Source organism: Coturnix japonica, chromosome 2, assembly GCF_001577835.2.
Source record: "Coturnix japonica isolate 7356 chromosome 2, Coturnix japonica 2.1, whole genome shotgun sequence".
NCBI lineage: Eukaryota > Metazoa > Chordata > Aves > Galliformes > Phasianidae > Coturnix > Coturnix japonica.
The window spans coordinates 61,215,819-61,232,310 of record NC_029517.1 but is presented as its reverse complement, the minus strand read 5'-3'; the positions used below and the strand labels follow the sequence as shown (position 1 = coordinate 61,232,310).

General features: G+C 43.6%; 1 protein-coding gene across 1 annotated transcript in view; it reads right to left on the bottom strand.

Annotated features, from left to right (window-relative positions):
- The window catches only part of GMDS (GDP-mannose 4,6-dehydratase), a 380,668-nt gene extending 368,268 nt beyond the window's left edge, over positions 1–12,400 (bottom strand). Inside the window, exon 1 of the mRNA XM_015854488.2 lies at positions 11,825–12,400. Within this exon, the coding sequence (XP_015709974.1) occupies positions 11,825–11,869 (45 nt within the window). The 5' untranslated portion in view covers positions 11,870–12,400. The remainder of the gene's footprint in view (positions 1–11,824) is intronic.
- Between the last annotated feature and the right edge of the window lie 4,092 nt (positions 12,401–16,492).

The following is a 16,492-nucleotide window of genomic DNA, read 5'->3' as shown; positions in this document are numbered from 1 at the left end:
ACACAGCTATAGATCTTTGTAACTGGGCCAGTATGTGTTTAAACACAGAGAGGAAGTAACAGATACAGTTTTGAATAGACATCAAGTGAGATTCTTCAAGCAAGGAAATACATAAACACTACACACTGAGGGACCAGTCCCATGCAAAGTTAAAAGCAATGCTCCAAATGACATTGGCACATCTGTTCCACACCAGCATGAAGAAACTGACATTTTAACTCATCAGATGTCAGGGATATACAGCTGAAGAGATGCTGCAATAATTATAGAATGGCTTGGGCTGGAAGGTTCATCCAGCTCCAACTCCCCTGCTGCAGGCAGAGCTGCCAGCCTCCATATCTAATACCAGACCAGGTTGCCAAGGGCCCCATCCAACCTGGCCTTAAACACATCCAGGGATGGGGCATCCACAACCTCTCTGGGCAGCCTGTGCCAGAACCTCACCACTCCCCTAGTAAAGAACTTCCCCCGACATCCAACCTAAATCTACCCACCTTCAACTAAAAACCATTTCCTCTTGCCCTGCCATTATCTACCCTTGTAAAGAGTTGACTCCCCTCCTGTTTGTAGGTTCCCTTTAGGCCCTGAAAGGCTGCAATGAGGTCACCCCGCAGCCTTCTCTTCTCCAGGCTGAAGAAGCCCAGCTCCCTCAGCCTGTCTTCATAGGGGAGATGCTCCAGCCCTCTGACCATCTTTGTGGCCCTCCTCCTCTAACAGCTCCTTGTCTTTCTTGTACTGGGGGCTACAGACCTGAACACAGTACTCCAGTTAGGGCCTTACAAGGGCAGAGTATCTTTTTATTTAAAAGATACAGAGAAACTTGCCACAGAATACAATTGTATCCCATAAGAGCTTTTTCTTAGGGTATATTGGTGTGTTGAGCACATCATACAGATTCGGGATTTTATTCTACTTCATAGCTAAGTTTAATTACGAGAAACATTAAACATTAGCTTCAAAGACTAGCAACTTTGAGTGTGAGGAAAGTCAGTAATGTCTTAGATAAATTCAATAATATATAGCAATTTAATTAAATGCTCAACTTCAATGGTGATTTCCTATCACCATCTCATTGTATATAAATACATGGTAGAGTTATATGTTTCCCTCCACATACATAATGCCAAAGACAGTAGAGTTCTACTGTAACAGTAGGAGCAATGGTAGAGTAATTTTCCCTCCCATCTTTTTGTACATTTTCCCATATTAAAATGAAGTACCTTCTATTCTATAAAGAATTAAAGCCTGGTATACTCTACCCTACTCTACCCCTGATGTGCTTACAAATTCACAATCCCTTCTCTCATCCATCCTTCCCTTAGAATTCCAAATATAAAAGAAGCTGTGAACTGTTAAGCTAATCTCAAAGCTCTGGTTTGATCATTAACCAGTGCTACTCCTATAAGCTCCAATTATTTTAGTAAGATCAATTTAAAAAAAATAAATCCATCAAAACCATCGTCACTGAAACACAAGAATTAGTCAGGGTCAAGCTGCTGATATTTTTTTGCCCAGCATATTGAATCACTTTAGATCTAAGTTTTTAGATCTAGATTTTTAGATCTTTATTAAGAACTTGGGCTTGTACCTCCTTTAAAAGAAATCTCCCATTACTTGACTTTTGGCCACTCCCTATCATCCATGGCCGCAAAGTGACCCCATTCTGACCTTCAACACATAGGCTGTACAAATATTGGCATCTACTCTTTACGATTATTGGAACATTTTATGAGGGGAATAGGGACAATCTTATATTGAAATGTCAGTCTCAGTAAGCCAATAGATGAAAGTCATCTAAACTCTCCAGAAAGCTTTGAAAGGAAAATAATGACATTTCTGTTTACAAACACAATTTAATATTAAGATGAGAGCATACACATGATAGAAAGTAACTTAAGATCCATCATTACTGCCAGGTAAGGCAGAAATCAGAATTCTATTTAGTGCTTCAAATAAAATAATTGCTGCTTAGGCAAATGAAAGCATAAATAAGCACCACCAGGCAGGTACCTTAAGCGCCTTTCACAGTCAGTATAGCAGACATCCATACAGCCAACAGAACTTAGAGCACAATTCTTCTTACTATAAGGTAGACAGAAGCATCTGATCAAACAAGCCTACAGTCCTGAACTTAATGGTCTAAATGATTCTCAGAGACCAAAGCAGCAGCCTAGACAACTAGCTTAGTGTAGACATTGTTAAGCAAGGGGGTTCCTACTGAAAGTGACAGAATTCATCAACCAGTAACACAAGCTAGAATAAAGGAAATGAAACAGCATCAATTAAAGTCAACCATCACATTTCTCAAGTCACACAAATAATTTCCAACAGGAACTTGGCCTACTTAACAAGAGCCCAATCAAGTTGCATGTCCACCTCTGCAAGTGCCAATTACAACACTAAATGATGGGGAAGTTGTCTATTTCAAATGCAGTTTGACTCTCCAATCTCACTACTAAGGCACTTTCATACTAAGTATTTATGAACTAGCAATAACTTAGTTACTTTACAGGTCTTCTTGTTTATTAAAATCAAAAATATAGCAATATTTCAGTAGCAGGATTTCAGTACTGTAATGGTTCTGGATGTTTTTCACTTGCTAAGTTTGCGTTACACTTTCCTTTAATCAGAATAACAGAAAGATGCAAGGTACTGGGAGGAGGTAAGAACTGCCAGTGCACACGTATAACACAGCACTTCCACTGCATGTGTAATTAGCAGTCAGCATTTCCCCATCTGACTGCACTACCTCCTAATTTAAAGTATGATTTCTCACACCATTTAAACAGAACAGTGTAAAGAGTGTAAAGACATGAAATGCTGCCCACACTTCATAAATAAAACAAGTCACAGCACAACATTTCTACAAGTTTTGGTTTTTTTTTTTAACGTCCTGACTGAACAGTGATCCAGCATAACTGCAAAAGTATGAAGGTACAAGGAAATTAATAACTAATGCAGCAAATATTTTAGAGATGGTCTATACTGAGATTTCTATATCATTCCTCAGTACTGAGAAACTTGTAAATTAGTAAAGAAAAATCTTACCATTGTAATCTAGTCTTCAAGATAGAGATAGAACTTAATGGTTTCAGTGTATCTTCTAATAGGAAAGGCTGCAATAAGAACACGTGAACACGGTCTCCCATTTGATGCATAGCAGATCATTGTAGGAAATTTAGAAGGCAAATACCTGAAGAAAACCATAGTTATTGATTTCCAGTCTTGGACCAGCTACAGTTATGGCTATTTCTCTGAACCAGGCTAGAAAGGGCATAAACTGTAGTTTAGCTGCTAGTCTTTATGACTACCTCACCTTCACATCTTCAAGAATAACTATGTAACTTTATTTTGGACTAAAAAATAAATGTACCTATGCTACTAAACATACAGATCTACAACACAGCCTCCATCACTGTCCAAAGTGCAGTCAGCACTCTGAAACTGCTCTCATCCTGTCTGGTACCACTGCCAACATTAGTAGGGGTAAACACAAAACCAAACATTCATTTGAAAGCAATAGAGTGATGGTCATTTCCACCAGAGAAGACCGGGCATGGGTTCCAGCAGAATAGCACTTGATCAGGAGTAACCAATTCAAGACTAGTAAAGTAGCTTCTTGGCTGTGACTTCTTAAGCATGACACTGAAACTGATGTCTGACAAAGCTACTGGCATGATCACACCATCTAGAGTATGGTAGAACATCATAATCCATATTCAAGTCCAAAGACTTCTATATACCCTTTATAATGTACATGTTACCAGATTTCAATGGCATTTTAATTCCAGAAACAGCGTGCTAAGTTTTGGCACCAATATGCTGACAGACTACTACTGTATAATCATGGGAAAAAATTACACTAACTTGAAAACCACAATTATTTAGTTGTATAAAATCCAGAAAGCTTTGCCAGTGTTTTCAGCATCTGAAAAACAAATCCTCACCACATTAAGGTTTATGCTTTTGGAGAGCTATATACAAGATAAAGAAGACAATGACACTGGAGATAGCGTAGCTGTTCTTTGGGTTTCTAAAAAAGAAATAGAAATCAAAAGGATTGGATCACCGCCAGCATAGCTTATGAAGCCACACACTGCCATTACATCTAAAGAAATCCCACGAGCAAGAGTTGTTTAGAAAAAAGCAAGAGACACAGTAACAACATATTACAGCATGCATGCCTGCAGATTGACAAGTAGCAGCCTAAACAGTCAGATGCATCCCAGGTTCCAGAACACCACCAACCAAAGCATGCAGCACATAAATGACAGAAATAAGGTGTATATAGGAGCACTAACCATTCCCTGCCTGATTTCAGTCCTGCTAAACATATATTGTTCCACATACCTCAGAAAAGGCTTATTTACACTCATAAAATGGCAAATATGTTCAAGTTACTTCTGTTATGGGTTCATACGTTACTAAGTTGGAATAAGAATCTCTACTGCTTTCACACCACTAACTTCTTCTTTTATTTGGTGCTTTCTTTGTTTTATGTGTATTTTTGTTGCTTCGGTTTTGCTGTGTTTTAAGGCTTCCAGTGCAGCATGACATACTACCACAAAATGCTTATAAATACTCAGAGAAGACACAGTAGACCAGAGTGCCTCTCTTAGCTCCATGCTATAAGGTTAAACTTTACAGATTGAATGTATTACATACCTGACATGCAAAAGAACACCTCCTCAGGAACATGAAATACAAGAAAAAAGCCAAGAGGCACACCTGGAATAGCTACACAGGTGCCAGATATGCAGAGACACAGCATCTCCTCATTACAACAAAAGCACTTGACTAGACTTTCAATATAGCAATTTTCTCCCATTACACATTCAATTTCACCACAGGCTGCAAGAATTCTCCTTTGAGAGAAATTTCCAAGCAGCAACAAATGGGTCAGATGACAGCTAAAACCAGAGAACTCATAGAATTGACTATCTTACTATACTCAGCAGTCAGATTTTTTTTTTTTCCCCAGAGCAAGAATCTTTGCTTCTAATCATTTCAAATGTGTTCAAGCATAGTAATTGTAGTGCAAACTGTTTCGGGAGACACTTTCCAAACCCAAAGTTCTACAACATACCCTAGCCAAGGCAAGTACCATTTCGTAGCTAACTTACCCATTGGCTTTGACTTAGGCATCAATACAAGGGCATTGCAATGCATCAATTTTGAACAGACTTATTTCACTGCATGATACAAGCTGTACTTTTATTCATGCGATGAATTGGGCTCCTGGTAGAGTATCAAATGCTGTTCAAGGGAACCCATCATCGAACCTGCTCCAGCTAGACCATAAAGTCAATGGACACATCCTGAGAAAGTTTGCTAACTGTCAGACAACATAAAAGTTGCAAAGCAAAACTCATTTCCCATGAGAAAAAGAAATACTTGAAGAAAGAATGCCTGACATATATTTTGTTTATTCACAAATACACAAAGTACTGCAACATTTACATTCCATATGAGGAAGCTTTACTGCTTAATGACAGATGTAAAAAATGACAAGACAAAATAGCTTACCATCAAGTTGCCAGGCTTTAAAAATCTCATTATTAAATTACTGAAACACAAATCCTTGAGAGAGGAAATCAGACACCATCCATAATATTGACTTGCTCTCATGTCATTGTTCATCTGCTGGTTCAATGGAACTATACTTCCTCAAATAAGCTGCAACATTATAGGAAGAGTAGCAGAACTGACAAGTTTGTAAGAACAGATACTTAACCAGGACTCAAGTCCAGACTCAAAAGCCTGAAGAAGCTGGGATGAAGCTGTTAGAAATTGTCAAGAAAGGAAGTACTTCTTGCCTCACCACCGTAATACCATATCAAAAAACAAATAAAAGTGTATGTAAGTGCAAGGTAACATTATTGATTGATCATTGCTGCCCAGGGAGGTTGTGGATGCCCCGTCCTTGGAGGTGTTCAAGGCCAGGTTGGACGGGGCCCTGGGCAACCTGATCTAGTAAATGTGGAAGTTTGATGGCCCTGCCAGGCAGGGGGGTTGGAACTACATGATCCTTGAGGTCCCTTCCAACCTGGGTCATTCTGTGATTCTGTGATCATCAAGCATTCCTCAGAAATAAGATGTGGGCCACAAGAAGTAATGCTAGGATTAATACCATTATTATAGTTGCACAGAAAAACCTTACACAACTTCCTTGAATTACAGGAATCAGAATGGTAACCTCTTATGTGTTCTACACGTAGATCAGCACAGCAGGCTTAAAGTACTCCACTCTCCTTGCCCTTCTGCACAGCTGTTTTCTAAGAAATTGTTTCTCTTATGTGGAAAACTCAAGAGCCAAATGGATGGACAAGAGACAACCAGAGGAGCAACAAGACCAAAGCTTAGTGGGAGAGCTTGAAATCATAGGAAGAAGGTAGAAGAGCACTCTCTTCAATTTGAATAGGCTGTAGGTGTGTAAAGAAAAGGATGCTTCAATGCTACAGCCTTGTGAAATACAGAAATATGGCATATTTACATTTAATAGTCAGATTTTTCCCATAGCAAGTTATTTTTCTTTCTATTATTTCAAACGTGTTCAAGTGTAGCAGTGCAAGCTACGCACTAGGAAACTCTTCTCAAAACTCCAAGACTTACAGCATCCTACACCCAAGGCAAGTAACTTTCCTGATGGCTACCAGTCTTCATTTAAAAAACAAAACCAACAACAGAACTAAGAAAGCTATTCACAGCATCAGAAACTTTTACAAGAAATGTGCTGCCAGAAATCAGCTTCCCAAATACAGACTGGGTGCTAAGCGATTGCCTTTCCTATACCATTGCACTGTTCATATAGACTAAATTCTAAATTTTCCAGTATGTATTTAGTATTTCATCTACTTTCACATCAGATACATATCACTGTATACAGTGATACTTAGTCTACTTGCTGTTCACAATGTTTCTCAGTCCACATCCTGTGCGTATCCTGTTCAAATACAAGGAATCAGATTGTGCTGATCCTTGAGTCAACACCTGGGAGCTGTGCTGCTTTACCAGAACTTCCCTCTCCTGTAACAAGCCCCAGAACAAACTACACTGGCAGCCATAAACACTGAGCAAAGATGTACAAGGATGGAGGAAAAAAAGAGAAGCTAACACAAACACCAAGATAGATTCAAGCTAATCCTATACCAGCCATACTTTGTGTCATAAATGTGTTCTAGCTCACCTGTGCTCAAATACCTTATTAACTGCATCATTGCAGGTAATGGTATACAGCTAGACTCCATAGCGTAGGAGTGTCTTCGATTTCCAATTATGTTTCTTACATTTCAGTTTGATCCCAAACTGGGACTCCTCCATCTCTGCAACCTCGAAGTAAGAAAAGGATGTTCAAGAGATCTGAGATCCTCACTCAGAACAATGCTTGGCTATTCAGAGACAGCCACTAAAGTAGAGAGCACCTACTTTCAGCCAAGACCACATTTGTCTCAAAGAAAAGGCAGCACAAACTTACATGAAGCCTCACCTGTAGCCTATGCAGTTTCAGTGAAATCTAGCCTATTCCTATGCAGAAAAGCAATCCTTCAGATTCTGTCCTCCACCTGACAAAGGACTGTCTTCTCTCTGAAGAGCATGATATAACGCCTCTACATTTGCCTTCCAGACACATGCGCACTTCCAAAAGACAGGGTCCCACTTGATCAAAACACTTATGAAACACTTTAAGTCTACTTCCTCGGTGATCCTTTTCCCTCCATGTGCAGTTTGTCTTCCACAAATCACATACTAACACCTGTATAGTAAGCAGCACATATGTATATGGATTTGGTGTGCATGTTCATTAAACTTTCAGTACTAGGACAGAGGCAGATCCTATCTTCTCTCTACATTAAGTAAAACAAAGAACATACTCTTGCACTTATGCACGCTCACTTCTCAGTTATATTTACACTTACAATAGCCATCTCAAGAACTTTCAACCAAAATTCGAGTTTTGACAGAAATGCCCGCAACTATACAAAAGAGCTCTCATTATAAGACAGAAACAACTAATTTGCCTATAATTAACAAAAGCATCTGGTCATACATTGGCATATGAGTTCTAGCGTATTGCTGCATTTAAAACTTAGCTTTACAAGTTAAACAATTTTCCTGTTTGTCTACAAACCAACTTATCACCACTCCAAGTAAAGCAGCACAGTGCCAGAAAAGATAAAAAGATACACTATTCAAGGCTCATAATGCAGTGACAGAGAGGGAAAATGAAACATCAGCACATAACACAGTAGTTAAGACTCAGACTATGTCTTAACTTAAGTCTTTAACTTAATTCTGATACATCTAGCAGGAATGTGTTTCAACAACAACATTTTCCCCTTCAATGAAGAAAGAAAGGGCTCTACATTACTCAGAAGTAGTTTACCATCCGACCAGCACCTATCTGACACTTCAGAAGTTTTATCCATCCAAACACAGCAGTTGGCTCAATCTAGAACCAACATTATCAGAACAGTGAAGTGTGGTTTACCCCACTGCTGTATAGTGTGAGAAAGGAGATAAGGAAATCTCAGAGCTGCAACAAGAGTGTACAACACCACTGGGTACATGTCAAAGGTCTCTTATCAGCAGTACAAGCGATAGAACGGCACCGATTACACTTTAGCCCCATTTCTAAATGCAGAACGTGTAGAAATTAATTTACATACTACATAGTACATAGGGACTGAAGTCTAGCCCTTGCCAAATGAATGCCTTTTGCATTGGGACCACGTGGAATCAGTTAGTACTTACAGCTTCATCCGTATCGTTCCCACCTTTTACTATCTGGCCAAATGTCATCATCAGCTTATGGTTAACACATTTACCCTCACATACACCTGTACTTCTAACAGCTGGCACCTAGAAGGGAAGCAGGCCACATAAAGTGCCTTTACTAACTGGTGCAGCTCATAGTTGAGCAGGAACCATGTGAGCTCCTACGCACTATACAGAACACATGCATATAGCACATCCACTTCCTCCAGTCTTACGAGTCCCATCAGAGGTCTATAAATCACAAGATACAATTGTGCCACATTTCCATGGCATACCTCAGCTAAAAGCTGCATTGCTAGACAACTCCAACCAGAACTGTTAGGATAATCAGTCCTACCTCAGCTCAACTCTTCCTCCACCAAAACAAGATAAAAATCCCATCATTTGTCAGTGGAGAAGATGAACAGTTGAGATGTTCACACCTGCACAGAAGTTCTGAAAAATGTGAGGTGTCTGATTCCAACACTATGATCAGTTATGCCTGATATAGCATCACCTTAACTCAGGAGGTGCCACTATAGTTCAAGCAGCACCTTGCTGAGCCTCAGAGTACTCTAAACATAAAAGTACAACTCCACAGCTGTCTAAAGCAGCTCTTTTAGCTTAATTTTATCATCCACTTATCATTCTTCCAGGCTCTTAATTTTGCATATGTTCTCAGAGTATGTTGGCCATACACATGTGATTCTTTATACAACTCAACTGTACCAATTCAGTGTAACAAAAGGGACACAGTTTGAACAAGATTAGTTAACTATCTAGTGCTGTTCTATGCTTTCTTACCCCAAAGGATCCAAGCCCTTATTTCCTGCCTTGCAAGAGTACCAATTCCAAGTGAGAATGCAAAACAGACCAACTCTATTTAGCCAAGTAATTAAAGTTAACTACCCAGAAAAGACAAAGCCTGAGCTCAATGCCATTTGGTGAAATGCACAAATATATTTCTACATTTTATGCATGATAGTTAAGCTTAAAAACTAGACAGCACTAAGAAATTCTCACTAAAGGCAGGCATACAAGTTTGCCTGTTCTCATATAAGGAAGGAACAGAATACTACAGGTGTCTCATTTCTGGGTGAGGCTTCTCCAAATAAAAGCCATTATAAAAAAAAAAAAGAAAGAAAGGGAATAAGATAAGAGGGCAAGGAACAAATATTTAGTCAACTTCCTCTTAAATTTTACATAAGAATAGAAGACAGAACAAAACCCAGTGACAGAAAAATATAGGACTTGGAGGCTACTCTCAATATAAAACTTCCATCCTAAGCCACTCTTAGTGAGCCCACTGCTTGGGTCAGTAATCCACCAGAAGGGATGATGCTGCAAAGTGTTTTAAGAACACCTGAGTACAGACAATGAGCTGAAGTAAGATCAGCAGATGAACACGGAACACGGAGTCCGCAAGTAGTAATGGGTGAGAAATGCTGTGACACTGTATTGCCACAATTAATTCTCTCACAAAAATCAAGTGGCTCTTCAATGTAGAGTAAAATAGTGCCATGCTTGTTTTCACCTGTCCTTTTCTGCAGTGCTCGCTGCCTTCTGAACAATCCACAGCAGGGCCTCACAAATGGATTGGCAAACACTCCAGGAAGAGCCACAGCTGAAGAAAATGTCCTTCCAAGCACTAAGTTCACACTTAATGCCAGTCGTAAAGGGATAAAATAGCAACCAAACAACAACCACCAAAATGGTTCCACTACTTCTAAGACAATTATTAATGCATACCATCCAACATAACCTACTTAACAGGTTTTACCCATCACAAACAATACACCCTATGAGTAGATGGCACTCAGCATGTTCAAAGAGATAACCTGAGTGCAAGCAGAGTGGTTTTCCCAGGCAGCAGGCAACACCTACACTACAAAGCAAGGAGTTCCTCAAACACCATCAAAGGAGCTCACAACTTCACTTAGCACAACTTACCAGCAAATATAACAATGCAGAACTCTGAGTGGACAAGACAAACAAATCCAAGGTGCCTGTTGGCAGCGTAGGGAGGAAAGCTACAAGCTCCGTACATCAACACTCCTGCAGGTCTCACTAAGTTAAAACTCACCACTGGAACATTATTTCTCCCCAGGGCAGAAGCTGCTGCAAGGGAAACACTTCTCCTTCCACGTGGCCTTTTTTCAGCACCTTCTGCTGAGAGTATGAGGAATGAGAGCATCGTTATCTCTATTGTCAACACAATCAAAACACAGAGACTGTGACAAACCCTCTGTGAAGGTGACAGAGCACTGGAACAAGCTGCCAGAGAGGCTGTGGAGTCTCCACTAAAGACATACAAGACCTACCCAGAAACTTCTCTGTACAACCTTGTATGGAACCTACTTTAACAGGGGGTTGGATCTCCAGAGGTCCTCTCCAACCCCTACGGTTCTGTGTAACCCACATGGACACAAAACACAGGAGATGCCCTTGTCACCCATTCAAGCCTGGGCTGAAAGTACACACTGACTTATAAGACTATCCTGTGTGTCGGGGGAGCAGGTGACAACACGCTGCCCTGTGCAACAGCCCTGCTGAGGGAGAGCCTCAGTGCTCCGTGTCTTCAGCCCATCAGGTAGAAGAGCTGCGTGTTTCCTTTCACAGACACAGCTCCTTTGCTGAAGGTCACATCACATCCCACTTCAACCGAGGGTCAACTGATGCCTTTAACAAGTCCAGGTGAAGATGACTACGAAGACAGGCACAAGAGCAACGCACTGCTACCAAAGACGCCAGCAGAAAGCATCCCTAAGCACAGGACGCACATACAGGCAGCATCCAGCTGAGCCCCGCACACCCCTCACCCTGCGGCGGCCCATGACAGTCCGGCGGCTCTCGGGGGCCGCCCGGCAGCGCCGTGACAGCGCCCGCTGCAACAGGAAGTGCGGGCTCCACGCACCGCCGCGCCGCAAAGCGCTGCGGGCACCTCGCGGGGCACTTCGCAGGGACACCGGGCCCGGCTGCAGCCCCCGGGAGCCCATAGGACCGCGCCCCCCCGTCCCACACGTGCCGCCGGGGGCCGATGGGGCTCGGCCCATCTCACCCCGCTCCCTACCTGCCCGGTGATGCCGGTGATGAGAGCCACCTTCTTGTCGCCCATCTCCCCGTCCTCGTCTCCCGGGGCCGCCGCTCCGGCACACGCTTCCGCCGCTGGCTGCGCCACCCTGCCGGCGGGGAAGGCGGTGGCCCAGGTGCAGAGGTAGCTCGGGGCGGAGGCGCTACCACCGCCGCCGCCGCCCGAGGGCAGGGCCAGGACGCCGGGGGCGGGCACCGAGATGAAGACGGCCGCCGCCCCGAGCGCGGCTCGCACATGGGATGCCGGCAGCCCGCGGCTACCTCTGCCGCGGGGGCATCGCCCCGCCCGCCGCTCCCTGCGCAGCCGTCCCGCCCCGAGGCGGCCGCAGGTGCAACAACCCCAGCAGCGCCGCCGCCCCCAGCCCGGCCCCGGCCGCGCGCGATAACGGGGGGATCGGCGGGAGCGCGCCCCGCTTGTTTCCCACCCCTTATCTCTTCTGGCCCCGCCCGGCTCCGCTCCGCAGCCAATAGGGAGCCTCGGCGCTGCCTTAAAGGGATACGAGACGACGGCGCGCCGGGGCTGAAAGCGAACGCGGTGATTGGTCGGGAGAGGGAGAAGGGGCGTGGCTTGCGGAGAAGCGGAGCCGCCGACTTCCTGACCGCGTGTCGCCAGGGGGCGGGGCTACGTGACAACGACGAGAGCGCCGCCGCCCCGCCTTAGAGCGCCGGAGAAACAGCGACCCCTGCGGCGGGGAGGAGGTATTGCATCAAGAGGAGTTGGCCGGCATCTCTGTGCAAGAACACCAAGTGATCATTGTATCTCCGGTGGCGCAGTGGTTAAGAACGCCGCTTTGCAACACCAGAGGCCCGGGTTCGAATCCCCCCTGTAGCGCAAGTGGTAGAAGAGGCTCGAATCCCGGCTCGAATCCCGGGGGTTGGACTCGATGATCTCTAAGGTCCTTTCCAACCCGCATGAGACTGTGATACTGTGAAGTGCGAACGTAGCTCGCTGCCGCGAGTGATGTTCAGACAGGATCAGACTTCAGCATGGCAGAATATGTAATAGCAGGACACGGGGAAATGGTTTTAAGTTGAAGGAGGGAAGATTTAGGTTGGATGTCAGGGGGAAGTTCTTCACTAGGAGAGTGGTTAGGCCCTGGAACAGGCTGCCCAGGGAGGTTGTGGATGCCCCGTCCTTGGAGGCGTTCAAGACCAGGTTGGACGGGGCCCTGGGCAACCTGATCTAGTAAAGGTGTATGTTTGGTGGCCCTGCCAGGCAGGGGGGTTGGAACTACATGATCCTTGAGGTCCCTTCCAACCCGGGTCATTCTGTGATTCTATGTGAAATCGAACAGCATCAGTCTACAGGCTTGGGGAATAGCGGCTGGCGAGACTGCGTGGAGATACAGGATCTGAGAGTGTTGATTTACACTCAGATGAACACAAGCCAGCAGTGTGCCCAGGTGGCCAAGAAGACCTGTGGGCATCCCAGCCTGTATCAAAAACAGTGTTACCAGCAGGAACACTTGGGAGGAAGAGGAGGCTCAGGGGAGACCTTATAGCTCCCTACAACTTATAGCTCCCTACAACTGCCTGAAGGGAGGTTGTACTGAAATGCGATTGGCCTCTTCTCACGTGTACCTGTGATGAGAGGCTTCACCAGGAGAGGCTCAGACTGGATATGAAGTGTAGTGAGGTAGTGACACAGGCTGCCCAAGGTGGTGGTTCTGCACCAGGGGAGATTCAGACTGGACATTAGGAAGTATTACTTCTCGGAAAGGGTGGTCAGGCACTGGAATGCACTGCCCAGAGAAGTGGTGGAGTCACTGAGCATGGGAGTGTTCAAGAAACGTTTGGATGTTGTGCTGAGGGATATGGTTTAGCCGGGAAGTATTGGTAATGGTTGGACTAGATGATCTTCTAGGTCTTTTCCAACCTTGATAATTCTGTGATTCTGTAATTCTGTGATTCTGTGGAGTCACCATCCCCGGAGATGTTCAAGAAACATGTGGATGTAGCACTGAGAGACATGGTTAGTGGGCATGGTGGGAATGTTCTGCCCATTGGACTAGGTATCTTAGTAGTCTTTTCCAACCTTAATGATTCTATGATTCTGCAATCTGAGCTGTGACAAGAAAGAGGAAAGACTAAAGGAAAATACTATCGTTCATCATTTTTAGCTTTTGTTGGCAGCTTGTTCAATGTACTCCAAAGCAAATCTGGTCTTCTTTCTGTATGCTGCTCAGCAAATCAATGAGAGGTGCTGACAGTGCAGGGCCTGAAGCTGTGCTAGGTCAGGAGCTCCCATCGTTCAGCTCTCGTGCACATTTAAAAGGCTTTTTTTGGTCACTCTCCAAGCAGAATTTTGTCTACCCCTGTTTGTCCAAGAACCCACAAGATCTGTTTCAAATGCAGCATTTTCATGACTTAATCTCCAAAGCTCTCCACCAAAGGAGGGAGCTGCTCACACCGTTCAGAACTCAGATGATTAATCAATCACACCGGTTGAAAGATTACCTTGACCCATGACTGTAATCTTGGGTGACAAGTACCTGGGCTCTTCCTAAGCTCAGAGCAGTTGTCTTTCTACTCAGCATCTTCACTGCTCACAGAGTGAAGAGATTCAGAATGAGATATGCCAATCTGTGTCACTTTTGTAAGGAGAGCATCTCAGGCAGACTGTGCNGAGATCACTTTTGCAGGGTTTATACTGGTATTTTTAGACAGGATGTAGCCTAGTTCAGGTTCCAGCTGACTGAAGCGAAAAAAAAGAAGTCTTGAACCTGTTTAAATTTCTGTTCCATTTATAAGTCTGGCACTGGTAGTTACAGATACCATTAGCCAGCTACCATAATCCTTCTAAATCTGCCCCTGGCATGCACTGGAGCACATTCCAGGTTAAATGCACAAAGGCTGTTCTGTCACCAAAGTCTTCCAAGGTACATTTACAGACAAGACTGAAGGCTCGATTGTGGCACAGGTACTCGGTTTTGCCTAAGTTGCTCTGGTGTTGACAGCAGTTCATGACAGACTGCAGCATTTTTCAGGATAGGCTGAAAACTGGACTACCCCAGGGATCTGGGGGTTAATATGTACTCTGGGCGCTAGCCTGCACTTATGTCTTTCTTTCTGCCTCCAGCACCTGTACCATTACGTGTGCTACCTAACTTAAAGCTATGTCTGCCAACACCATAATCACTTTTTCATGCGTCTGCGTAGACCCGACTCTGGCTGCTAAAATTGGCAAAGCCCTCACTGAAGAGGAGACATCAGATAGACATACAAATGCACCCTCAGCCCCCTTGAATCCCTGTAAGAGGAGAAGCTTGCAACCAGTAAAAGTTTTAAGATGAGTGAGTAAACTGACAAGACCTGAAGCAACAAAAAATGAACAGCATGTGCCGTAGAACTGTGTTGTGTTAATGTGAACACTGCCACCACAGGTGAGAAAGAGGTATTGAACAGATGCAGTGAAATTCGCTTTTTGGTGGTGGATAAAAATATATACATCATGTGGAAAGAGAGATGAAGAGCACTGCTGATTGATGCCAAACTGGCACAACTAGAGAATAATGGAAATGAGCAAAAAGGAAACGGAGGGAAAAGTAAAGAGAAAATAAATCTTGCTGAGAATAAGGAAGAAAGGAATAATAGGAGGAAAAGGCTGAAGTATATTAGATTGCCAAAAAAATGACCATATTGAACACTGAGGAAAAGGGAAAAGGAAGGAGAACATACACAAACTGTTTGAATACCGCATGCACAGCAATCATGAGGACCTCAGTGTTTGTATGAGGTTTTGGCCATAGTGCTGACTGAGATTTGAAAAGGTAGTTATTTGAAGTTTAAGAATCTCACTTGAACCCATTATTAATACTTACAGAGATTAAGTAATCTTGCTTTACCTCCAGAAGTAGAAATTGCCAATTTAAAGCAACCTTTTTTCTCACTGTGGAACAAAAGCATCCCTAGTCCTATTTCATTAATAGTGTCATTCATAATGCTTTCTCAGCATAAGCTTAGGCTTATTTTGCTGTAATGAAAGTTGACATGTTATTAGCATACCCTGTTCTGTATAGGAGTTACAAATTGCTGGTGGACCAAATGTAGTTCTCATTCTCTGTATCACTCTGTAACAGGGGGAGAAACTGGTGACTTGCCTCTTTCTGAGGCACTTTTGAATGACCTACTTCAAACAGTTTAAGCAACTTCTACATCTGTGAACTCTGTCAAAGCTGTACTCAAGCAAGAGCCCTGATTCTTTGCTTACCTTCAGTTTCAGTTGCCTGCCTATTGCTAACCAATACTTTGGATCCTGTCCGTGGCAGTGAAGTCCATAGCGACAACAAGGTGTTCACATCTCATAGGAGATGGCTCAGGGAGCCAGCAGTGGACAGAGTAATACATCCAAGAGACCTTTTCTTCCTGAGGAGCTTTTAGTTCATACTGGCAGGCAACTAAGGGAGCTGCAGTAGGCCTAGAAGAAAGTAAAACACTTAGGGTTTATTTCTCTTCTTCTACTTTTCTGTTTTACTTTAACAGTGGAAAACAATAGTGTGCTACACAAATCTGGGGAGATCTGGAAAGGAGTGCGAAAGATGAGATGCTAGAGAGTCCAGGAGAGATCCAGCATGATATGAAATGAGGTGCAGGTGTTAGAGAGTAGCAAGTCACTGGGGAAAGAGGGGCAGATCTCATTTGAAGTAAA